The 25140-nt window shown below is 37.4% G+C and overlaps 2 protein-coding genes across 8 annotated transcripts in view; both read left to right on the top strand.

Moving 5' to 3' along the window:
* The window catches only part of LOC106159363 (tumor protein D54), a 31053-nt gene extending 25196 nt beyond the window's left edge, over positions 1–5857 (top strand). For all 6 annotated transcript variants that reach the window (XM_087019155.1, XM_087019151.1, XM_087019153.1 and 3 more), the window contains one exon: positions 3306–5857. In XM_087019155.1, the coding sequence (XP_086875281.1) occupies positions 3306–3425 (120 nt within the window). In that variant the 3' untranslated portion in view covers positions 3426–5857. The remainder of the gene's footprint in view (positions 1–3305) is intronic.
* A 1627-nt stretch (positions 5858–7484) lies between these two features.
* On the top strand, positions 7485–15740 carry LOC106156094 (TAR DNA-binding protein 43-like). Of its 2 annotated transcripts, XM_086994439.1 has the most exons (11): positions 7485–8771; positions 8918–9098; positions 9297–9638; positions 9792–10061; positions 10423–10790; positions 10965–11435; positions 11884–12047; positions 12659–12795; positions 13019–13147; positions 13469–13584; positions 13909–15740. In XM_086994439.1, exons 4-5 carry the CDS (start codon positions 9983–9985, stop codon positions 10611–10613), a joined length of 270 nt encoding a protein of 89 aa, XP_086850565.1. In that variant the 5' UTR covers positions 7485–8771; positions 8918–9098; positions 9297–9638; positions 9792–9982; the 3' UTR covers positions 10614–10790; positions 10965–11435; positions 11884–12047; positions 12659–12795; positions 13019–13147; positions 13469–13584; positions 13909–15740. The 2 variants fall into 2 exon arrangements, with proteins under 2 accessions (XP_086850565.1, XP_086850566.1); XM_086994440.1 differs by lacking the exon at positions 13019–13147 and having other exon boundaries at positions 7641–8771; positions 9792–10790.
* Positions 15741–25140: the final 9400 nt, after the last annotated feature.

Raw genomic sequence — 25140 nt, 5'->3', positions numbered from 1 at the left:
TTCTTGTTGATTGCATTTTTTACAGCTTGTCAAGCACAAGACTGGTGGTGGTGTCCCTTTTTTGTGGGGGGGGGGGCCTATACGATCGCGCTTACTCCGGCTGGTGGTACAATATTCGGAGGCGGTATCGCCTCTCTGATCCTCTAGTTATTATTATGTTATGTAGTAATCAGTCAGATATATATTAATACAGATGCTTGCAGAGAAGCAAACTTTCTAGTTTGCCATGGGGAGGGAGGTAGGGCATTGGAAATAAACATTGAATCTGATTTCTTCTTATGCTACTTAATTTGTGTGATGCTGTTTTTATTCCTTATGTAGTCATCTGTTTGATTGTATAATTTGTAAAAATTGCTTTTTTGATGTTGTCAAGTGTTTTTAGTTTTAGATAATTAAATGAGGTCTATTAGATGATAAAAAAAATAGTTTTGTCCGGGGCTAATATATTTTACTTGACTAATAGATAAGATTTTAATTAACTGTTTGAGGCAATCATAGGGTTGATTGAATTTGAAAAATGCTTGAAAATTAGATTAAAAATCTTGAAATAATTACATAGACCATCCACTGTGCTATATCCTGAGAAGCAATGCCGGCCATCTTTACATGTGCCTGCTTGTCGCTTCTTAATTAAGCTTTATTTGATTGAAGTTTATCATTCCAATTACAAATGTTAGACAGGTCTTGTAGCCTTAAGTTTTCTACAGAAGAACGAAATTTGGATGACTGGATGTGCATCTGTGATTGACAGTAAATTTCTATCAAACTTGCCTCTGATTGTCAATTCTGATAATTCTGCACATAAGAAGTTTTGAAAATGAAGAAGTCGTCTTACTTCAATCTGAAGCTCAGGAAAGCCAGAGTAGATTATATGCAATTTGTGTGTATGTGTGCGTACCTGTATGTGTGTGTGTGTGTGTGTGTGTGTGTGAGAGAGAGAGAGAGAGAGAGATCATGATAGAAAACTTAGTAGAATGTCTTTATGTTGTAAATGGTTTGTATTTTGCGTAGCTTTCAATGGAGTTGAGTTGAACAGTTGATTGCCTTGGTGCATTCTTTGTAGTGTAATTTAGAATGATTTAATGATTTGTACTGTTTGAAAAGTGAAAAAGTTCTGTGTGGGTAGAAAAGTAAAAGATAACTTCTGGCTAATATATTTTTATAAGTTGAATTGTTTAGAGCTATATGATTGAATGATTTTATAATGAATGTTTATATTCAAAATTTTTATGATATTTAATTTGAATATTTAAAATTTATTATGTTACTTTTCAATTGCTGTTTCAATGCAAAATTATTGCATTTACATAAGAAATTTGACATTAAAAACTACTTAGCGAATATTTAACTATTTCCTGTCAGTCAAAGCTGTCAGTTTGATTAATTTGTATAACTCTAGTAATGAGCATCTAATTCATCAATGAACGTAAGGTAAAATATATGTAGATCATTGTTAATCTGAGTTTAAATGTGCTCATTAGACAAGTGTTAACTTCAAGCTAATCCTTGAAAGAGGTGATCACCGTTAATTTTGAACGTTTCATTATTTCTAGGTTTATCAGGTTTAGTTACTTAACAAGTGCAAAGTCAGACTTGATTACTATGTTGAATTTTCTGACCTTTTGTTGTTAATTAATGCATTCATCATTAAGAATTTTAAACTTCAAATGCCAAGGTGTGGCCTTGAACACTAAATGCTTTTTGGAATTTTCTCATCTCCACCATACGATCATGAAAGAAAAGAATATTTCACAAAAAAAGTTAACTAATTGTTCAAGATTTGAGAGATTTCACTGTATTTCTAGCATTTTAAATTCTTTTTTTTTTTTTTATATATATAGACTGAGAAAGTGACATACGAACCTATAAAGTAAAACATAAATGGCGGTATTGTAAAAAAAGGTTGTTACTGTTGATAGTGATTTTATACTTGTGTGCAGTCTATAGCTTTTATTTTCCTAGCATTGATGATATATCATTTATTAATAAATATGCTGTCATCAATTTAAGGTGTGTTTATGCATTACTTCTCAGCTGGCCACCAAAGTGACCAAAGGTTTTAGTCTTCTGATCAAGGTTCAGGGTCTGATGGCCAGACTTGTATTTCAAATACAGCAGTTTTTCATCGAATTATTCAAACTGCTCAATGATTTTGGCCAAATAAAATTCTTTTTGAGATTTTTTTTCTTGATCAAAGACAACCTTGGACTACATAATAACTGCTTCAACAGTTTTGGTTGTCTTGTGGCAATTTTTTTTAAATCATTAATAGTTAAAACTTATTGGAAATAAGTTATATTAATTTTAATGTATTTAGCCTCATTATTGCATGGATAGAATAAAATGATGATAACACAAAAGTTCTTTGACCCCCTTTCCCATTTATTTTCACTTTTAATAGAGATAATTGTTGTTTTTATGCTACATTCTGAAATAGAATTAAGTAAAAGAAAATAGTGTTGGAGTGTACTTTCATTTTAAAAAAATGACGTATTCAGTTTGTGTTGTGCATTTTTTACTATTATAACAGCTAGCTATTTTAATAATTATTTTTAAATTTATTTTGTGTGTGTGAAGTGATTGAAGCATTAGTGTACTTGTATATAGTTGTAGTATATATACATTTAATTATCAAGTAATATAAAATAATTAACCACATTCAAAAATTACAGAACTCATCAGATAGGAATATACTGTGGAGAAAAGACCCTGTTTTGAAGAATTATTTTCAGAATTGATAATATTTTACTTCAAAGCTGATTACAAAAGCTCTTATACAATAAGCTAATTATGAATATAGTTAATTAGGTGAAATATTAAGTGAATGTGCCAAGCTGAATAATGAAAATCTGCGAAAGCAGTCATGGGATAAGGCTGCATTTTATCATTGTATTTTCTTTTGCAAGAGATAAAGAATTCCGAAAGGGTTGTCACATTAATTTGAGTTAACAAGGGAAAAGAAAATGAGGACCCTTGTGCAGACTAGGTTTTACTTAAAGCAAAAATGAAAAATGATGTTTTTCCTGTCAAAGTTGGCCCAGTATTACATTTATTTTTTGGCTTTAAAGTTATACCATTTATCGAGTTAGAGATATTTTGTGAAAAGTAGTAATTACTTACAATGGTATCATGGCTGTTGTAAGACTATTAGAGTCATGTTTTATTAATAGTTCAACTAAAAAAAAAAACATTTAAAATCATTAATGAAACAAGATTAAGAATACAAAGTCGGGCACTATATGTGAGATTTTCTAATTATTTTAGTCAAAAATTAACATTTTTCAATATGATGTTCTATTTTTCAGGCCAAAGTGACCGGCAGTAAATCAGAGACCAATTTTGACGAAGCCTTGACTGACACAGCCACTGAACAGCAAGAGTCTAACGGCACGGGCCCTGCGCCTGAGACCAAAGTCCCACTGTAGATGGCAGCACTTCTGAACAGCAACCAAGATAAGACAGGGTCAAAGTAACCCTAGCTGCACCTTTCATTTCACATGGAATATTGAGCTGTCAACACAGTTAGGAACTTGATTTGTGAAAACTATGGGAGGTTTCTGTAATTAACAATAACATGTATGAAATATTAATTACTCTTCTTTTTTTTCTCTTAATGAAGTTTTATTCTCGTGACAGTAGTTATAAGCACCTTTACCTAATATTTTGCTATACATTGTTGCTTAAAAAATTATATTGACAGTTAGAAATAATCTTGTAGTTTTAACTTTTGAAGTATATTCAGAATGGTACTACTTTCACTTGGATAATCATTGACTCCCATGTTTAAATAAGAAATCTAAGAAATAAATTCATAGGTACATCATGCATTAGATATCAAGCATTAATATTATTGCACATGTACAGAGTGCTATTGGGGGGTAGTAGTATATTTGTCATTGTTAAAAGATTTAATGTGAGTTAAGGATTTATTGCCTTGTTGGGTAACATAGATATGACTGCCTTTTTTTGTTTCATTTTTTCTCTTGTTCTATGAGTTTATTATCCCCAAATGGGCTGAAAACTTCTGGAAAGTTGTGAATATAAATATCAACAGTAACAGTTTATGGGGGCCACATTCTTGTTTGTGATTTACAAATGTTTCATTTCATTAATCAGAAATTGAAAATGACTGCAATTTAGTTTCATTAAGAGATTATAAATTTCTCATCTAATTGGTTTAAGATATTTACAAAGAATTGCATCTGAATCACATTTAACCATGGAAAAAAACTTTTCAAGGGACTAAGGAAACGATAGAAAAATGCCGCTATTAAAGTTATCTGATTGGGAAGCTGTTTGCAGTAAGCAGTGACTGGCAGTCACCCAGAGTTTGGAGAAACTTGTTCTACAGTCTTGCAAAAGAACTACTTTTGACTGATTAATTATATAGCTCAACAACTTTTTAAGTGTAGGTAGGGGGTCAATGTTTCTTCACAAGGGTTTTCAGTAAATTAAGTGTGAAATGACATACCTTGGTTGGTATAAGATAGTTCTCAACGGCCTCTGAAAGTAAAGGTACTACATGTTAAAGCAAATACCTATATTAATTTTTAGGTGCTATGTAACAACCGCAGTACAAACTGTTATGATATATTACGTGCTGGTTTCGGGTTCATTATCAAATTTAAATAATAGATGTGGTTGTTAACTGCATTTTAAGTTCTGCTTTCTCTTGCAGACTTAATTGCTTCCTCTTGGGTTCAAAACTTTTGCTTAAAATCAATTTGATAAATAGCATGTAATTGTTTAGAGGTGGTATGAATTGTATTTGAAAGAATTATATCAGAAAGAGAAAAGCCACACGTTTGTTAAGTGCAATCTTTTTTTAAAATTCTTACTTTTCTGTTTATTTGTTGAAGGGTGTACTGTTTGTTTTCTCTGTTCCTTGGATTACAGGTATTTGATTTGCCAAATTAAAAAAGTAGAGATGCTTTTTTGCTTGCTGTTGTTGATGAGTGTTATTGCACTATTATTATGTGAGTTAATATCAGATGTAAGATAAATATGCCATATTCTTATGTGAAGGAAAAGGTTGTAATATACTTTAGTACAATTTATTATTATCATTATAATAATTATTATCATCATCATTATTATTTTACTAGATGATTGCATGGTAGTCACTTTGTAAGGTGAGGAAACCTTTAAATCTGTTCCATAATTCAATGTTTTACTGATGATAAATTGGATATTAAATTTTGTCCAAAACTGAACCCAGTTCATAAAAAAGTTTACTCTCCATAAGAACAAGCTGCCTTCTGAAGAGGCAATGCTCAATGCAAGTGTTGAATTATTTATTTATTTTTGGATGTATGAACTGCATTTAAACATTCTATTCAAAATGGACATTAAGGCCAGGGATATCAGTTAGTGATTTGACCAACATCTTGGATTAGTATTCTTTAATTTATGCTAGCAATGTTTGTTTTGCAACTAAAAGTTGGGGGTATGTGCATTGTAAAAAAGAGAGAAAAATAACTTAGAAATAGAAATTATTGACTGGAAACATAAAAGAAGAATTCAGTTGTTTAAGTACTAAAATCAGACTGAGATCAATAACGAGGAAAACTTAATTGAAATGAGGCATTAATTGCAGCCAGTATGCTTGTTGAAGTACTGTCATTTTCAGACTTGAATTGATCTCGTCTTGAACGGGGCTGCCACCTTTGGAACTGTTTCAGCGTGGCGAATAGTTTAAAGCGCACTATTTTAGAATTTAAAAAAGTAAGAAATTGTAAATACTGGCCAGAAATCGTTGGTGGAGGACGGGAGGGTGGGTGTTTTGTGAAGTAATGTTTCAAGGTATTCAAATCTATTATGAAATATGTGGTAATAATAAAGTCTACTTGAAAAGGTGTTTATGAGTTGTTTATTTAGTCATGCCTCCTCTAAATAAGCATTATACTGCCCTTCTCCCTTCTCAAGTTTTTAAATTGACCCTTTTCCTCTTGTTCGTAAAAGACCACCAAACTGATGAGGCTCGTTGCTGCTGCACGTGCAGTTATTTCAATGAGTTGCCGAAAGCGACCAAAGGTTATACGTGCACAGTGCATATGGCACAGAAAGACTGCAGAATTCTGCTTTTTCAAAACATATTGTGACAGAAAATGATTTTTAAGCAAGCTAGATTTCTGTGTAAACAAATTCCGATTCACGCCTTGCTAGTATGGAAAGTTTTCGTATTCAGTAAAGGTTCTTAAAATAACTCTTTTGGATAATATTCGCACGTTATTAATAGGGCCTACTAACAAAAAATTAGACCGCGCTAATGGGGTATTACGTGATGCACATTTATTTCATTGGCACATTTGTCCTCAACCTCTAGCATATTTTTTCACAATGCCTGATGGTGAAGGTTTTGCAAATTACTTTCTAAGAGATTCGCCGTATCCTGTCACTATATGCCTATCATCTCACAAATCATCGATGTAGGACTAATTGAACTGAAGATTCTATAAATGGCTAAAATATTACAAAAACATCAAACAATTAAAAATAACGACCTGCGGCAAAAGACGTCACGGATTTTCTTTTTCAATTTTTAAAAGCCAGGAGACGGAGCGAAATCTGTTTAGGCCTATTGCGTTATTTAAAATAAACTTAAATATAGACATTTTCTGAGACGTCAGACAAAATACTCGCTTCCTGATTTTGTACTCGAGTAAAAATAAGCTAGATCGATTGGAGAATGTGAGATGATACTGCGAGCAACAGTAACTGTGGTTTAAATTTTAGTCCGTTAACGTTTTTTTTTTTTTTTTTTTTTTTTTTTGAGTGTTTGTGTGTGTTAGAAGAGATGATTCCAGTAATTATTTTTGCAAGGATTAAAATTGCTAGACTGATGTAAGTAAACTTCCACTTAGATAAACAATCCTCTCTCTCATAATTCTTAATGAAATATGTTAAAAAGTTAAATGGACTAAAATATATGAAAAAAAATCAGTGAGTGTTCTCGTGGCAGACGAGGCAAGTCCTGAGTTCGATTTTCAAGCTGGGTCGAGGGAAAGACCACCTCACTGAGAAAACACATAAATGGAACTGTTGTGTGCCTGGCCATGAAAACATTGATAATGAGCCAGTGGCCTATTAACATGTAACCTCTAGTGCTCAACATCTAGGTTTTATGCTCGACAGGGAAATGTGAAAGGATGCCAGTGACCACTGAGACTTATAACAATGTTAGAACGCGAAGAGTAGATTTCAACTGAGGTTAAAGCGGATGAAGTAAACGTACAAATGGAATTTTTTTTTATTTCCCTTTAATTTTTATCTTATTGTCTTACATATATTTTTATTGGTCTGTTTTTCTCTACTCATGCTACTAGCATCAGAACACTGATAACCCAAAGCTATGAAGAGAGGCGTCCGTTGTTGATTATTACGTAAACCAGTAGATGTTTTATATACAAAAAACATTCATTCGTTTCTACTGCCAGGTGTGAAGTAATTAAGATTTTTCATATGGCGCACTGCTGCTTTCTTTTGTCTCGTAAAATCACAATAACTTGTTTTTCATACCCAAGAAAACAAGCCAGTTGATTAAAAATGTGTTTCAGAGCACTGAGGTGGTTGTACATGATAAGTCCAGTGTACTTTCAATTGACTCACTACCATTCACTGCAATCAAAACAATCATGCTCCCTCAGGCTGCCTCGAAAATGCAGTCACCCTACGCACTATTACATTATCCACATTTGGATCAGTGTTTGTATACGCACGTACTATAGTGGCCTGCGACAAGTTCACGGCTACCTGTACCGGTTTAACGGACATAGTGGCCATCATAATTTTGGGGAGAAGGTATGTTGCTTAGAAATTGTCATCAAATTTGCCTGTACATTTTGAAGTCATTGCTTAGTACTTATTACTCTTATTTTAAAATAAAATGATAAAATAATAATCAAAATGAAAAATAGTAAATAAAATGTACATGTTGATAAGATATTATAATCAGTTTTGCGCATCGCTATCAAACACCACCCCCTATGAACAAGTTGGGCATTAGTGACAAGTGGAACGCCACCATGTGACTAAATATCACTGAAGGTATAAAAGCGCGGGGTTTTGAAATTGCGTTCATTCAACACAGGCAGACCAGGAGCAACGAGAAGGATGCCATGTACTGCGCCCCGCATCAAGCAATAAGGACACAGGAGTCAACTCACGTTTCTTCGAATCTTTTCCTCTTCCCAAGACGACGCATCGCTCATCGACATATTGTTTCTTCCACACGGAGTCGTCTATACGGTGGATTCGACGTTTCTCTAAGCTGGCCAGCTAAAACCTTCGCATCTCTCCACGAGGAATCGTCGCTCCGGAATCTTCGCAGGATACGTCATCGGCTTTCTGCTGTTGTGGGCTTTATTTTTGTAGTGTCATTGCATTTATTTCCATGCATTCCAGGTTTCTTCTATTACAGGTCCAGGAAGCAGAGTGCTGACATAGGTAGGCAAAGTCATTAATCCTTTTAACTTTCTTTTACCAGAAGTCCATTATGGCGATTCTCGATAGAGCCAACACTGACAACTGAAAGGAGAAGAGGGCCACATCTACACGTCGGTCAATCATTGATGCCAGCGAGTCCTGCCTTGGTCTGTCTACGAGGTGGCTGCATTAGGGAAACGTCCAGTTAGTCCTCTCATGGTCTGTATACAAGGTGGCAGCATTGGGAAAGCGTCCAGCGAGTCCTGCCATTGTCTATCTACAAGATGGCTGCAATGGGGAAACGTCCAAGGCATATGGTGTTTCACTGAGATGGGAAACTCGTTAAGGTAATCCTGACTGCAGAGTGCTTACATAGTTAGGAAAGGTCATTAATCCGTTTTCTGTTAACAGAAAACGTTTAAAGGTAAGACTGAGTGCAGAGTGACACCATATGTAGGAAAAGTCATTAATCCGTTTTTCTATCTGTTAACAGATCTCGATTATGGAGATTCTCGATAGAGCTCCCACTGAAAACTGCAAGGAGAGGAGGGCCACATCTACACTTCGATCAATCCTCAGTGCCAGCGAGTCCTGCCATGGTCTTTCTACGAGATGGCTGCAATGGGGAAGCGTCTCGGGCATATGGCGTTTCACCGAGATGAAAACCCTTAAAGGTAAACCTGACTGCAGAGTGCTAACATATGTAGGAAAAGCCATTGAACAGTTTTTATTTCTGTTAACAGAAAACCCTTAAGGGCTAGCCTGACTGCAGAGTGCTGACATATGTGGGAAAGATAATTAATCTATTTTTTCTTTCTGTTAACAGACATATGTAGGACAAGTCATTTATCCATTTTTCCTTCTGTTAACAGAACTCGATTACGGCGATTCTCGATAGAGCTCCCACTGACAACTGCAAGGAGAAGAGAGCTATCATCAGCTTCCATCAGCTATCATCAGCTTCCATCAATCCACCAATCCTCCAGCCAGTCCTGCCACTCATCATCGGGGAAGCGTCTAGTGAGTCATGCCATGGTCTGTCTGAGGTGGCTGCATCAGGGAAGCGTCCAGGGAGTCCTGCCATGGTCTGTCTACGAGGTGGCTGCATCAGGGAAAACGTCCAGCGAGTCCTACCATGGTCTGTCTACGAGGTGACTGTAATGGGGAAGCGTCCCAGGCGAATGGTGTTTCACTGAGATGGGGAGCTCGTAAAGGTAAGCCTGACAGCAGAGTGCTGACAAAGTTAGGAAAAGTCATTAATCCGTTTTTCTTTCTGCTTATAGAAAACCTTTAAAGGTAAGCCTGACTGCAGAGTGTTCACATAGGTAGAAAAAGTCATTAATTCTTTTTTCTTTCTGTTTCAATAGAGCTCCCACTGACAAATGCAAGGAGAAGAGGGCCACATCTACACTTCAGCGACGTCCATCAATCCTTGGTGCCAGCGAGTCCTGCCGCGTCCTGTCTATGAGGTGGCTGCAACGGGGAAGCGTCCAGCGAGTTCTGCCATGGTCTGTCTACGAGGTGGCTGCATCAGGGAAAACGTCCAGCGAGTCCTGCCATGGTCTGTCTACGAGGTGGCTGTAATGGGGAAGCGTCCCAGGCGAATGGTGTTTCACTGAGATGGGGAGCTCGTAAAGGTAAGCCTGACAGCAGAGTGCTGACAAAGTTAGGAAAAGTCATTAATCCGTTTTTCTTTCTGCTTATAGAAAACCCTGCATCTTGGAAGCGTCCAGTGAGTCATGACATGGTCTGTCTACGAGGTGGCTGCATTGGAGAAGTATACAGTGAGTCCTGCTGTGGTCTGTCTACGAGATGGTTGCATTGGGGAAGTGTCCAGCGAGTCCTGCCATGGTCTGTCTACAAGATGGTTGCAATTAGGAAGCGTCGACGGCATGTGGCGTTTCCCTGAGATGGAAAACCTTTAAAGGTAAGCCTGACTGCAGAGTGTTCACATAGGTAGAAAAAGTCATTAATTCTTTTTTCTTTCTGTTTCAATAGAGCTCCCACTGACAAGTGCAAGAGAAGAGGGCCACATCTACACTTCAGCGACGTCCATCAATCCTTGGTGCCAGCGAGTCCTGCCGCATCCTGTCAATGAGGTGGCTGCAACGGGGAAGCGTCCAGCGAGTCCTGTCATGGTCTGTCTACGAATAGGCTGCCTTGGGGAAGCGTCCAGCGAGTCCTGCTAGTTGTCTACGAGGTGGCTGCAATGGGGAAGCATCCAGCGAGTCCTGCTATGGTCTGTCTACGAGGTGGCTGTATTGGAGAAGTGTCCAGTGAGTCCTGATGTGGTCTGTCTACGAGATGCCTGCATTGGGGAAGCGTCCAGCGAGTCCTGGTAGGTGTCTACGTGGTGGCTGCAATGGGTAAGCATTCAGCGAGTTCCTGCCATTGTCTGTCTACAAGATGGTTGCAATGAGGAAGCGTCGACGGCATGTGGTGTTTCCCTGGGATGGAAAACCTTTAAAGGTAAGCCTGACTGCAGAGTGTTAACATAGGTAGAAAAAGTCATTAATTCTTTTTTCTTTCTGTTTCAATAGAGCTCCCACTGACAAGTGCAAGGAGAAGAGGGCCACATCTACACTTCAACGACGTCCATCAATCCTTGGTGCCAGTGAGTCCTGCCACGTCCTGTCTATGAGGTGGCTGCAACGGGGAAGCGTCCAGCCTGTCCTGCCATGGTCTGTCTACGAGATGGCTGCATTGGGGAAGCGTCCAGCGAGTCCTGCTAGGTGTCTACGTGGTGGCTGCAATGGGTAAGCATTCAGCGAGTCCTGCCATGGTATGTCTACGAGGTGGCTGCATTGGGGAAGCGTCCAGCGAGTCCTGCTAGTTGTCTACGAGGTGGCTGCAATGGGGAAGAATCCAGCGAGTCCTACCATTGTCTGTCTACGAGTTGGCTGCATTGGGGAAGCGTCCAGCGATTCCTGCCATGGTCTATCTACGAGATGGCTGCATCGGGGAAGCGTCCAAGGCGTATGGTGTTTCACTGAGATTGAAAACCCTTAAAGGTAACCCGTGCTATTGGGTCGAGAAATAGACAAAAATGATCTTTTCAGTTGTTCTTTAATTATCGTTTCACCTTACTGGCCATTCGGACCTAAACTTTCTTAAAATCCTTTGGTCTTAATCGGGATTCACTGGTCCGAATACATATTTCACTAAATTTGGATTGGATTGCATTTGAATATAAGTTTCAAATCTAAAATTTCAAGAGTGGCATTTTTAGAATCACGATATAACAGTTAAAAACTAAAAAAAAAAAGCCGTTTTGAAAACTTGGAAAAAATCATATGGTCTTCACACTAATTTCATACATTTTGAAAAATTTACTTGTCCAAACAATAATTAGTATGTCGCAGTCATTGATTACACAGATAATAATAGAAATATTGATACAACAAAGTGTTGGTTATTCAATAAAGTCTTAATAATAATTGGAATGTGTTGCCGTGATAGAGAAAAGAAAAGGAGATGAGACCCTGGAAAATCGCAACGTGAAAACAAAGTGGCTGGACAGCAAGAAGTACAGCGACCTGATAGTGCTGGGGTTTCCTTGGAAGAGCACAGACGATGACGTGAAGTCTTACTCCTCACAGTTTGGTGAAGTCAGCATGGCATAGGTACTCATTGCTACTCATTAAGATCACTGATATGGGTTTTTTTTAAAATTACTTTAATTTTAGACGAAGAGCATTAAAATGGAGCAATCCAGTTATTACTGGTATAAAATAATAGCAATTTCGTTCTTCTCTTAAAACTAATTACTATTTTATGTGTACTGCTAACGCCGTAGACTGCTTTCTTCAATACACAGTTAATGGAAATTATAAACAAACTAGACAACAGTTCACTTTTGTTCGTACCTCAAAATGTTGAAGTAAGGTCAGAATGATAGAAAACAAGCATCTCATAATTCCTAAAACTATTTTATGCTATTTGATTATTTATATTTCAACTGAGGTGAGTGAAGTTGATAACATTGAGGCTATAAGCACTTTTATGGGGCAGCCCACTGTCACTCGAAATGAATTCCTAAGAATCGTGACAACTAATCTCATTTTCATATCAAAGTTCTGTTCGAAAAGCCGTTAGCCATGCACTGTTATGAAACGATCCACCGTCACCGCAAAAAATTATTTCCCTCCGCCATTAACTACGCTTTTAGGAGAAACTACTTTTCAAAGACAGTACAGAGGGGAAAACTAACGCTATTTTTCCTTTTAATTTACAGAATTCGATTATGCCATGTCCTAATAGGGCTCCCACTTTTCGTAAGAAGATTCCAGTCTGTTTATGAGATGGCTGCATGGGGGAACACCAGAAGCATGTGGTGTTTCGCTGAAATGGAAACCTTCAAAGCCGTTACAGGTAACTCGTGATTTTGTAGAGAATAATGCACTAAAGTAATTTTTCTTACCTAATAAATATTTTGAGATAAAGCACTTTGCCACATTAATTTTACAGCTCAATTTCACAAGGCAGTGTCTCACTTGCCTCACTTCAGATATAAAAAAATGAAGGTACGTGGGTTTGGGGGGGGGGGGGGAGGCGTAAAGGAGAAAACTAATGTCTTCTTAATATTGTTTTGAAGTTGAGGCATTGGCGAACGCCTGGCCTGAAGATGGTCCACTTTAACAGGGTTAAAATGGAGAAAACTATATGGGCATATAGTATTTCAAGGGCCCTTGTGTGACATCACTGGGATTTGAGACCCTTCTAAGTAAGTTATGGGCCAGGGTAGGGGGTAAACGATGAACTAAACTGTTATTCATTTTATAGATATTGCAAATCTTTTGTCAATGCAAGTTCAACAAATTGGGCATTGTGCACAAGGTCTCAGACACACTTTTAAATTAAAGAATTTGGGAACTATTGTCGTGTCATTAAATGTAGACATTTGTTTTCTTATTACAATTTACTTGAGAAATTCATAATGCAGACATTTTAGAGGTCAAAAGCTCTTTCAATTTGTCGCGAACTTACAAAAAAAAAAACCCATCACACATGCACATTTTTTGACATGCTATCGGCCAACTTTCAGATTTTCAACAATCTCAAAGTGTCACGGGTGGCGTTGTCACTGGTCTAAAATACTAAGAGCTAACCCCCCCTCTACCCCCAGCACTGCGGTTGTGGTACTAAGAGGCCATCGTACAGGTGAGCATATATCTTTATCTGTTTATATTGTTCAGATCCAGATCATTAAGCGTTTTCATGTTCCACATGCCTTCCTTTATCTCTTTTATTCTGCAGTCACTTTCTTTTTGTAGTATCGTAGCACTCTCTCAATCCATAGTGTGGTTTTTCTGGTGTTTTGTCATAGTAGACCAGCTTTTTTGCCTGAAATTTCTTTTTGACTCTGTATTTTTCTCTTCATTTACCCTTTCCTATTTCTCCTGTGTTTTGACTCTATGCTCTACTTTCTTTTTCTCTTCATTGCTTTTCATACTTTTGTATGAAAATGTTACATTGCATTTGCAGGCTACAACAGGGAAGTTTTTTGAGAGATAATGCCCGAACGCAGATACCATCAATCCTAGGCCAAATGTCCAAGATGTGAAACACTTAATGGCACTAGCAACGAGCTTCTGTGGCGACTTTCATTGATAATCGGACGTCCTAGCAGCCTTAAGGGCACATATTGTTCTGCAAACAAAGTTAGAGAATGTGGAATGATAATGAAGAACGATATATACTGAATGTAATAACAAAACTGGTGCTATCTAATAATGTACTCAAGTCTTTTGGATATTGAGAATTTTTGCGGTTCATGGGTCACGAATGAGTCGAATGTGATTGCATTTAGTAAGTTTTATTTTTCACTTATGATGGTGAACCATTTTATTCCGGTAGCTTAAGAGAGCACTTAAGTTCAGGATGCTCATTCTTAATTCTATAAGTGTTCAATTGTAGTTCTGTATGACAAAAAAAATTAAGTCTGCCTCTACAGTTATTATAATTCTTATTTTAAGATTTTAAATTGAATATCCAGTTGCTTTATCCACATTCTAAATGCAGACTGGTTTTTGAACACAAAAAATATTGGTATTACCACGACTTATGGTCGTTTGTGTTTTGTTTCAATCATAGTGAGGTAGTTATTTTTCAAATTTGTGCTTTTGATGATGTGGAGTTGTTCGTCAGTATAGCGTTTGAGAAGATCATAACCCGCACACTAACCTCAACTAACCCTCACATCTTTGAAAAATCTGACTTGATGTAAATTCTTTTACATGAAGAGGTTTTACATTGATAGATTGTGCAAAATCTATAATGAAATATTTTACGTTTGAGAAAATATTTCATTACATTTTTTGTACAGTCTGCTCCTCATGAGGGATGGCTGGATGCATTCAGGCATCTCTCAAGATAGAGGATTGCACATTACTAATATTCCGATTTTCTCAAGTGTTATAGTTGACAAATATGTCCACTTCATCACATATGCACCTTCTTTCCGGCTCAAAAAATTCATATTGAAACTTACATGGATGGTCATAGTGTTGTGTGAGACATGAAATATGTCGAAGCAAGCTTGCTTTATTCTTTACAAGTATCATACTGGTACATGTAGTTGCGATTTCAGGGCAAATTTTCAAACAGTTATGTCAAAAGTTAGTTTGAATCGTTGAGATGCCTGGGTAATAATCACATTACCTGAACTTTTTATGTATTTTATCAGTAGAACTATGTTCAAGTTTTGAAGGATGCTTTCAGTTGTAAAAGGATTGACAAACTTTATTCATGACTTCATTCAAGTTGAAATTGGTATCGGTTAAATTGTCTCGATTAAGTATTGATCAAATGTGTCTTAATTGGCTGAAGTACTTATTTCTCTGGGAATTTTGATAAATTCCTATTGTGCTTTCTTTTATATAGTACATACAGAGAATAGTTTGTAGTCACGAAAGAAAGTTTATTCAGTCACGCCATGCTAAAACTGAATGATATTCTTTAACTATAAAGCCCCGTGCCAGTGAAAAAATTGATGTTATCATGATATATAAAAAGACTGACGTATCCGGGCGTGGGCACTTTCCCGGCATTCCCCACGAAGGGTTTAGACGGGTTTTTCCCCACGGCCCGCAAGCATCGGGTACCAACTTCCGGCCACAAGACCAGCATTATCGGAATGTATGCTTTCCGGTGTTAGATGATGAAGACAGTAATGGAAAATCTTTAACTTTCATTAAAACTATCATTTATTAACTCATTGCCTTTAAGTTAATTAAGTAATGATTACTAATTGTGATTGAAATTGAATGTAACTGTTCAGAATTGTGCATAATGGATGAATAAAAATATTAAGATTATGTTATTTTTCTTTTTGGTAAAAAAAGACCTGTACAGATGGCAAAATAATCACCAAATTTTAGTGGAATGGCATGTGGCTCGTTTAATTATCAGTCGAAATTTTATCTTCTGTTAATTTGTTCCTTGTCTTACTAAATCAATGATTTTGCGATTTCTGTCACGCCCATTTCTTCCATAAAACTAGACAATGTCCAGGTAAATGAGTCAATTATTGGTTTGGGCAAAAAGTATCTATTCAATTCACTTTAACCTAGGACGTGAGGCTGCTATCAATATACAGACTTGACATTTAATATGGAATATTTTTTTCCAAGAAATTTTTTATCAGTTTTTTCTATTTTGCTGACTGATAAATGAAAATAAGGATTAAAATCGTGTTTTTAAAATATCTTTAAATTATCTCTTTGATGTCATTGTGATATCAATTCATTAATGGAATTCGCCAGAGAAGCAAACAAAAACACATTGCCTATTCTATGCCATACGACTTCCATTAAAAGAGATATTTTGGATCTCCATATTCTCCAAATTATCGTCTGTAAAAGAGTTATACGCTCCACAAAAGACCCTCGTGACAGTTGCTAAAGTCACAGTAATGGTCGCTGTTACGCCTGGCCTCTTCTGGCTGTTGCCAGCGCTCTCAAGAGGCAAGGCATTCCTTGGGGTAGGTTTTTAGAGTTCAATCTGGAATAATATTCCAGGCATCGGTCTAAAAGTGTCCAATCTGGTCCAGTTTTGATGTAGGACATGTAGGCAGTTGATTCGTCGAGTAATGGCCTACCGAAATATTGTCTATGTGGTTCAAATGTGGCGATTTTGATGACCAGGGTAGCTGCTCATTCCCTTGGTTCTGTAAGTTATCTGCTATTAAAAGTGCTCTGTGTGAACCTGCAACCTCACCGTGCAACCTAAAATTGTTCCTAAGATACCCCCTATCAAATGATAGTCAAGTGGTTCCGAGATTATTCCTTAATTTGATCTGGTTCAGGTTTTCGTCGATGACTACCATTGGTGTTTTGGCGCCAATGTGGTATCCACTCCAAATACTGACGCTGTCAATCACCCTTTTCACTTTAGACCCGGCATATGCTTCGTCCTAGGCCTCTTCTGGATATCTGTAAACTCTGTTTTGACTAATTGGGCGGTACAGGTGAAATCCAACCTCAATAAAGAAAGCCATGCAGTTTCAGTGTTCTACCCAGAAACGGTCATGGCCCCCAATTCATTAGAGAAACAGACGACGATGTTTTGCTGTTTACAGTGGGTGCCTCGGAGGTCGTTTGGTGTTTTTACCTGCTAAACCCACTTTGGTGTTCGCTAAGGGCTTTGAAAAACGCATTTTGGTGGCAATTTACCCCTCGTTCTGAACGGACTAAGTGTTTTTTGTTTAGTTGCAGCAGCGTATCCCGAAAGACAGTGGGTCCTGTACCCTATAGGTAAGATTTTGATACACTGGGGGTGACCTCAGTGTAGGTACATCAGACTGGGCATTGCTCTATAAAACTGTGAGGACCGTTCTGTTTGGCGCTATGATATGTCTGGTAATGCCTGTCTTTTTTGCGCCATTCTGCCATAGATAAAAAAATTTGTAATGCACTACTTTTCTCATCTTCCACACTGCAAAACTGACCGCTTGCATGCAAAATTTCAAATTCTTCTATGCAGTAGTTGTCGACATATGGATACTTTTTTGACAGAACCAAGCTTTGCCTAAGCCAAGCTTTGACCAGCCCAAAGGAACACTACCCAATTAAATCACTGCATATTACATAATGTAGCAGCGCAACAGACATGAAAGTCAGTTAATTGGTAGCGACACACCTGACTACACAGTTCTCCATTCACAAATCTTATATGAGATCGGAGTTTTTTTAAAAAAGAACGCATTTTTACCTAGGTATACCTTCGAAACTGAAATATTCCATATTAAATGTCAAGTCTGTATGAAGGAATTGTAAGCGAATGTTATTAGCCATAGAGTAGAATAAGAATGATAAACATGAATAACTCTGATACTTGCACCGATAGCGAATCAATTTGTTATATGTTGCTGAAGTTTGTACCACTTTCAGTAAAAATAAAACATTCCTTATATTAGTGTTTTATTCCCTATTTCCTAATTTGTTGTTATAGAGAATTCGCACTACTTAATCTGTTAAATTTGTAAAATAAAAGTTTTACTCACCTTTCTGTCTTACAGCTCAGCGTTACGAAATGATAATTTCTAATGGCACGTTAATTTTTTACATTTTGGTGTCGATATACCACAGATAGTTCTAGTTCGACGGCAATCTTAATTTGTCTGAGCAGGATACTGTGTTTCCTGGTCTTAGCACAGCAGCTATCATGTCTTGGCTTATCTCGTGCCACCCTCTATCAGGCCCAGGGATTAAATGTGTGCTCTTTTTTATCACAGTAAGTTAACAGAATAACAGGCTATTTGTGACGACGTTACTGACTTTGTCTTACTGGTGGCGCGAGGTAATAACAAGAAAATTTCCATGTTTTTCCATATTCTTTATTATCGCTTCCTAACTACGCTATCTACAATATATTCCTCTCCGTTCCACCTCTTACATCGTTCTCCCCGTTTACATTGCATTCTGCGTTATAAGTACAATGAGGTCATGTCAATCAACTAAAGTAACACTACAAAACACTCCCCGCTCTTATTCGCTGCATGCTGTCACTAACTAACATTACACATCCACTAAGTTGTTCTTCCTGGAAAAATTGAATCAAAGCTACCTAGAAATAAGCAGTAGAGTGCAACAGGGCCTTTGTTTGTCTACAACATGAGTGTGTGTCATGTATGGATAGGTTTTGATCCCTTATCAAAGTTATTTGGGTTGTTCGTCCAATCTGTATATCATTTACACACTCATTCAAGTCATCATGATTGGTTATATTGTTATTATTAACTTTATTTATTTATTTATTTATCTTCTCCTACGATTGGATTGGAGAATTCTCTCAGGCCCTTCTGGCCTGATAATTTCGAGATTGTGTAAATCATTGTAAGACAGTTTGAATGCTCATCGTTAAAGTGTTTTGGATGGTTTACCTGAAACCTCCTGCAGAGCAAAAATAGTAGGCCTATTGTTTGTTTTATCAAAGTAGGCTTAAAGGTAAGATAGGGTTATCGCCCAAAGGAGTTCTCATCTTTATTCAATTATTATGCGATAAATGTGCATTTTTGTTCAAACATTACAATGTCATTTCCATCGACTACTAGTATTATTAATGCCTTATTAAAATCATAACGTCAAACACTGCCTTGTTGATGGCACTTGGGGAGATCTAGAAGTGCTTTAACAAGCACCGATAAAAAATGGTTTGATCTGGTCACCTTTACTCCTAATGAATTCTTAATGGCCCTGGTATACAAGCCATTTATACACTTAACATCTTTTCTTAGCCATCTTTCACACCATATACATGTAACATAGCTACATTACTGCCACGTCTCAACTTCACCTCATGCAATGAACGGTATATTACCACGTTTATGAGTAACAGTACGAATGTAGATGTGCATTTCGTTGTTCCATAGAATGTGTTTCTATTGACGATTTACTAGACCCTCTGCAGTGAAACACTTCCCAAAAATGCATATACATTATCACAATGTTTATATGTCGGTACACTCCACCGTGAATGCTATATTGAGATATCAGTCGTATTTTGGGTTCTTCCACCACAACGAAGCATTTAAACTATTTGACTCAGCAGTAAAACCCCATTCTTATGTATGCCGCTGAGATATGTGGTGATCCATTGTAGAACGCTCACGCCCGGTTCTGCAAACGAGCAGCGTGTTCGAATCAAAACGTTAGGTAAAGTTTCATGGCGTTAAGTGAATGTGGGAGAATGCCGTTATATGTAGCCTTTATATCCAGGTGTATCAAGTATTGGACTGATTGATATCTATGCGTACGGGGAGATACGCAAGACATAGCTGTATTATGTTGCGTCGGCTGGACTCTGCAGGAAGGACGCGTCGGACATGGGCGATCCATGTAAAACATCTCCTTTAGATAAAGATGTAGATGTGCATTTCGTTGTTCCATAGAATGAGTTTCTATTGACGATTTACTAGGCCCTTTGCAGTGAAACACTTCCCAAATGCATATACATTATCACAATGTTTTACATCTCGGTACACTCCACAGACAGCCGAGGACTGGTGATTCCAAACTCTGTCACCACAGCCAGGTACGGTGATATTTGGCGAAGGGCTCGCAGAAAATCTCCAAATGCAACGCGCCGCAGTCCCTCCGGCTGAGCGTCCAAGTAGGATAAGAGGTACCGTAGTAGAACAGTTATTTTACGCTTTGGGTCGGTGATGAAAATAATCATATGGCGTTGTTCTTCGGACAAGATGGAATATCCACGAAGTAAGTTAGCGAATGTCTGGTTCTTGTTCAAGTCAGTGAGACTGGTTATTAGAGTTGAGAACATTAGAACGATTCGCCATTGTTCTCTGGAGTTGGTGCCCACGATCAGTGGTGTGGCCATTTTTGGAGAAAAAGAAGATTATGGTTGAGGTTTTACTGTAAATAACAAAAACAATTATATGAAGTTACGCAGGCAAGCTCATGACAAACATAAGTATGATTTGTTGCCCTCAATTCAATAAATGTTTTTCAGTGCAATTATCGTTTCCTAACCTGTGTAAACAGGCAGGAGAAATGACAAAAGTGACGTTAAAATAACAAAGTGGCGTCGTATTTCATACTAGTATGCAGAGTATATCTTAAGAAAGTTTCGGTCAATAAGCCGGAGTGACAGGATTGGCAGTCCGCTAGGAACCGTTGTCCGTTCCGGTTCAGGCGATATGCATCCTGAAAAGCGGCCCTCTGACTAAACCTTACCTGCACTCATCATTTTGGAGCCCCGACTACCATTCCTACCACACTGTCGCTTAATGAATCGGTCTAATTCAAAATTACACAATTTAATCCGTTAAATTTGTAATATAAAAATCTTACTCACTTTTTTTGTCTTGCAGCTCAATGGTACGAAATGATAATTTCTAACGGCACGTTCATTGTTTACATTTTGTTGTCGACACACCACAGTTATCCGGTAGGTCTAGAAAGGTTGTCAATATTTAAGTGACGCAAAGTGAACACAAAGCAAACACGTTGTATCATCGTTGACCCTTGTCTTGGCTTTACCGATACAAGATATTTGGTCCTCTTATCTCTTTTAAGTGCCACTTCTTTTAAGCAGCAGAAAAGTGCAGCGAGATGAAGGTTCACAGAATGTGACTTTATTGGGCTGAAATACTTGCCTGGGGACCCTTTTAATTTCTGCCGAATGTTAGGCCCCAAAACCGTATTTCAAGGGATTAATGCCCAATTTTGGATTTTTCCAGCTTGCGAACCATATTTTCAGTCAGCAGACATGCAACACACATATATATATATGCTTATTTTCCCCTTATCTAGTTATCTAGTTATTTGTCAATCAATATTCTTCCTCCCAAGACATTCAAACAAAAATTATCACCCACCTAGTCCACACTGTACCCACATTTTTTACCCTACCAAAACCATATTTGAGCATGGCGATTTACCCACTGGTAGAGGTCCTATGACTGTAAAACCTATATGTGTTTATAAAGGCGCATTAGGGTGATAAAATACAAGAGATCTTTTTTTTTTGCGATATATTGGACTCCGTTCACATGAAAGATCTATTTTCTAAAAATCTATTTTCTATTCGCGGTATCTTGTGATCACTTCGAGCGCAGCCGAGAATAATTACAGCTTTGGAAGTAACTGGCTCGGGCTGCCAGTAATTACGCCGCGGGGTATTCAGGGCACAGACCGTGATCACAAGATACCGCGAATAGAAAATAGATTTTTTTTGCATGTGAACGGTCCCTTAATGTCTGAAAATGTAAGAATTTAGATTGGTGTTGCTCTTGTCTTGGCCAATAATACCTGCTCATTTCCTCTAATCATGACAAATTTAAACAGTGTGCTTTACAAAAGTAGGTAGTGTCCCTCTATCAGAGCCTACTTTTAATAATTTAAACCCCATTCTTATATTTTGGTCATTTGTTACTTAAATTTATGTTACACCGGTCAAGATGTTAACCCTTTTCAACCGGCAAGCTCAAGTGCTCGAGTGCTTATATTGCCATTGTTCAACTAGCAGTGCATTTTCTATAATGCTAGATCTATGGCTTACAAAATTAATTCAAAATAAGATTTAGAAGAAAAAACAACAAACAACCCACGTTTTTTTATGTGTTTTCATATAGAGAAAGTGAAACTTATAACCATAATCTTTATAGGTAGAAGTCATTTTAACTGACATTCCCATAATAGTGCTCTTGTTTCCTTAAGTGAATAAGCTTGTTTCCTTAAGTGAAGTTTTGACTCATGAAAAATTTTAGATATTTTTTTCAACTAAAGAAAAAGACAGAATCTTTTTATTTACAAACATATCAAACCAACAGAACTCCAAAAAATCTTTGCTTGAAATATTGAAATATTGATATCCATTATCGGCATTTTAGTAACATATGTTAATTTAAAGGTTGCATTCATTAATATCTTCAATGAAGACATAAAATCTCTTTTAAAATAAGTTAATTGAAATGTGGTCTATGTGAGGGTCCAACTGTCCCGAGCCAAGGGGGGCAACTAGCCCCAGGTACACAATTTTTGTATTTAAGGATTGCAGCCGTTTATGGTGCAAGAATGGACTGGGTTAAAACATTTTTGTAAAATTTCAAACAATTAGCTTTAGTATGATGCCCCATACATATACTTTATTCGATCAAAAGCATATAAAAATAGATTTTTAATCTCTTAAACAAAATCACTTTTAAGTGCAAAAATCGTTTATTTGGACTCACCGCTTCAGTAAAACTTTTTTACGGCCGACACTTCCTTAGCATTGTACCCTACGGTCACTTTACAAGAATATGTGGCCATTTTGTCCATTATAAATGTAATTTATATTAAGTCTACACTTTGTTTCTTTTTTCTTCACACTAGTATTTTTATATATTCATATATTTATTTTATTACGGCTCAAAAAAGCCTTGTATCTTAGACTTATTAGCCTATTGTCTACCTTTCTGTAAATAGTGGTTGTAAAAAGTGATAGTATACTACATTTATATTTTTTATACCTTGATAGAAATGACAAAGTCACAATGATAATCATATGTAGTTGCTCCAAATGTGAGAGGCATGTGTGCGTGTATATGGGAGTGAGAGGTTTAGTTAATTATCCTAGTTATTATTTAGTGTATTATTGGTATATTCTGGAAATAAAAAGAAAAAAACAAAAGAAAAAAAAGGAATATGTGGCCATTTTTTTTTTACCTCGTAGCTACTTTTTCATAAATTGACTGGGGCCAACTTCCCCCCGGGCTCCAACTAGCCCCGGTCTCCCCTATGGCTATACAGGGGAGACACAGCCTGTAGATAGAGAATTTTGATTTTGTTATTGATAGGCGTTTAGATCTATCAAAGCGGAAAAGAAACCAGTAGATAACCATGGCGGTATAAATTATAATAATTACGAGTTGACGTAGTGCAGCGTGACTTGTGGACTGTCGTTGTATAAACACCAATAGAATCATTCCATGTTGCATGAATTTTTATTTTCAATTGCAAATAAAATAGAAAAAAAAAAACAGATGAATAATAAGACAATATTTTCACTTTTCAAAAAAACTTTTAAATTTTATTCAGAGGAAAGGGCACTCGACCAAAAAAGTATAGAAAAAGAAACTGTTTTTCAGTGGTCAAATAAGTATGGAACGTAGTGGGAAAGTCTTCAGTGAATATATAAAAGTAACGAATGGTGGGTGTATTAACCATCAATATCTGGTAACGATATTTACCTTAGTTCATTTGTGTATTCTACATATATATATAATATAATAACTATTCAAAATAGCCATGTTTCCGAACTGTTTTGGCCAAGTACATGTATATCAAGAGAGAATTGACAAGGACACTGCAAGAAGCACCAGAGGCACTGAACCCAAATGTTATCCAGAGCGGAGACGTCCACGTTCAACATATTACTCTTCTGTACCAAGGAGAATGTTTGTGCAAAGTCAGAAGCAGGTTGCACAGGTTGCACGCCTCATCAATTATTATTATCAGTGGAGGCGGAGAAGAGGGGAGGCGAAGGAGAAAAAATATTTGCCTTTATAGGCCTTAAGTTAAGCAATAAAAAATATTTTTAAATGTTGACAATTCTCAAATTGCAGCCCAATGACGATAATCAATAAATAAGTAAAAAAGAAATGAAAATAGATAATAAGCAAACGAAGAAATTGTATTAAAATTGTATTATAAAGGAGAGTAGCAAATGAGGGGAGACTGCCGCCATTTGCCACGGCTTGAACAACCACGCATTCTGTCTTCTGTGCCTCTTGTGATGGTTAGAGGGAACAAACTCTTCCCAAATAGACCAACAGCCCACAAACCTGAAGTGAGAGGCCCACACAAGATCTGGAATGACCAACGACCGCAAATATTGATCTTCAATCAAACTTGCAAGGTTCAAGCAGACGAGAGAAGCCACACAAGCGGGGTCACAAAAACCACACCAGGGGGCAGGAGAGGCGGTGGCCCCAAAGTGCTTTCCTTGGCGGAGACTGTCCATGTTCACTGTATCTAACTCCTCTGTATCAAGAAGTGTTTATGCAAAGACGGAAGCACGGCTCACAGTTTACTGGACGCTTCATCCATTATTTTAAGATAAAAAGTTACAAAGAGAGAGGAGACTGCCAACAGTCGAAAATGAGAGCTACAAGAGCCCCGACGCCAGCGCGCTTTGATTTTCTGCACCCTCTCGGACGCTCTGTGATCTCCTTTACAATAACTGATCTAAAATTAAAGTTTCATGCCGACGGGAGAAGTTGTTCGAGAGGGGTTGCTGCGTCAAGGAAAAGGCTGAAATTACCCAGGGGTGCTGGGACCCAAAGTTCTTCCGTTGTCGGAGACTGTCTACGTCCTGCTGTTCCAACGAAAAAGAGTTTATGTAAAGAACAGGAGCACGTTGTGCAGCTTTCTGGCTGTTTCACCCACTTTTTTAAGGAAAAAGAAATTATAAAGATAGAAGGTTTAGACTGCATACAATCGAAAATGTGTGCTACCGCATCACAACGCCAGCATTCTCGGGCCCTTCTTAGAAGCCAGATTTTCTGCGGTCTCTGGGACGTCCTGTAACCACTGCGGTCACTATCTATGACCTGGAACCAGCCATTAAAGATCCACAGGAGAAATCGCTCGAGCGTGGATGTCAAGGTTGTCAAGGTCGCACCGGGTGTCTTGAGTACTGTAATTCTCTTCTTGAAGAAGACTGCAAACAACTTCGGGCGTCCACAAGCTACAGCGAAGTGAGCTGTGCTGTTCC

The sequence above is a fragment of the Lingula anatina genome, chromosome 8, assembly GCF_051362555.1.
Source record: "Lingula anatina isolate TDL-2025a chromosome 8, LinAna3.0, whole genome shotgun sequence".
NCBI lineage: Eukaryota > Metazoa > Brachiopoda > Lingulata > Lingulida > Lingulidae > Lingula > Lingula anatina.
The sequence above is the reverse complement of the archived record's forward strand: the minus strand, read 5'-3'. Positions and strand labels throughout refer to the sequence as shown.

What these genes read in the sequence shown, in the direction of transcription:
- LOC106156094 (XM_086994439.1), top strand. Translation starts at nt 9,983, where the DNA reads ATGGTCTGTCTACGAGGTGGCTGTAATGGGGAAGCGTCCCAGGCGAAT. An exon ending in GAGATGGGGAGCTCGTAAAG is followed by an intron (nt 10,062 to 10,422) that starts GTAAGCCTGACA and finishes CTGTTTCAATAG; the next exon opens with AGCTCCCACTGACAAGTGCA.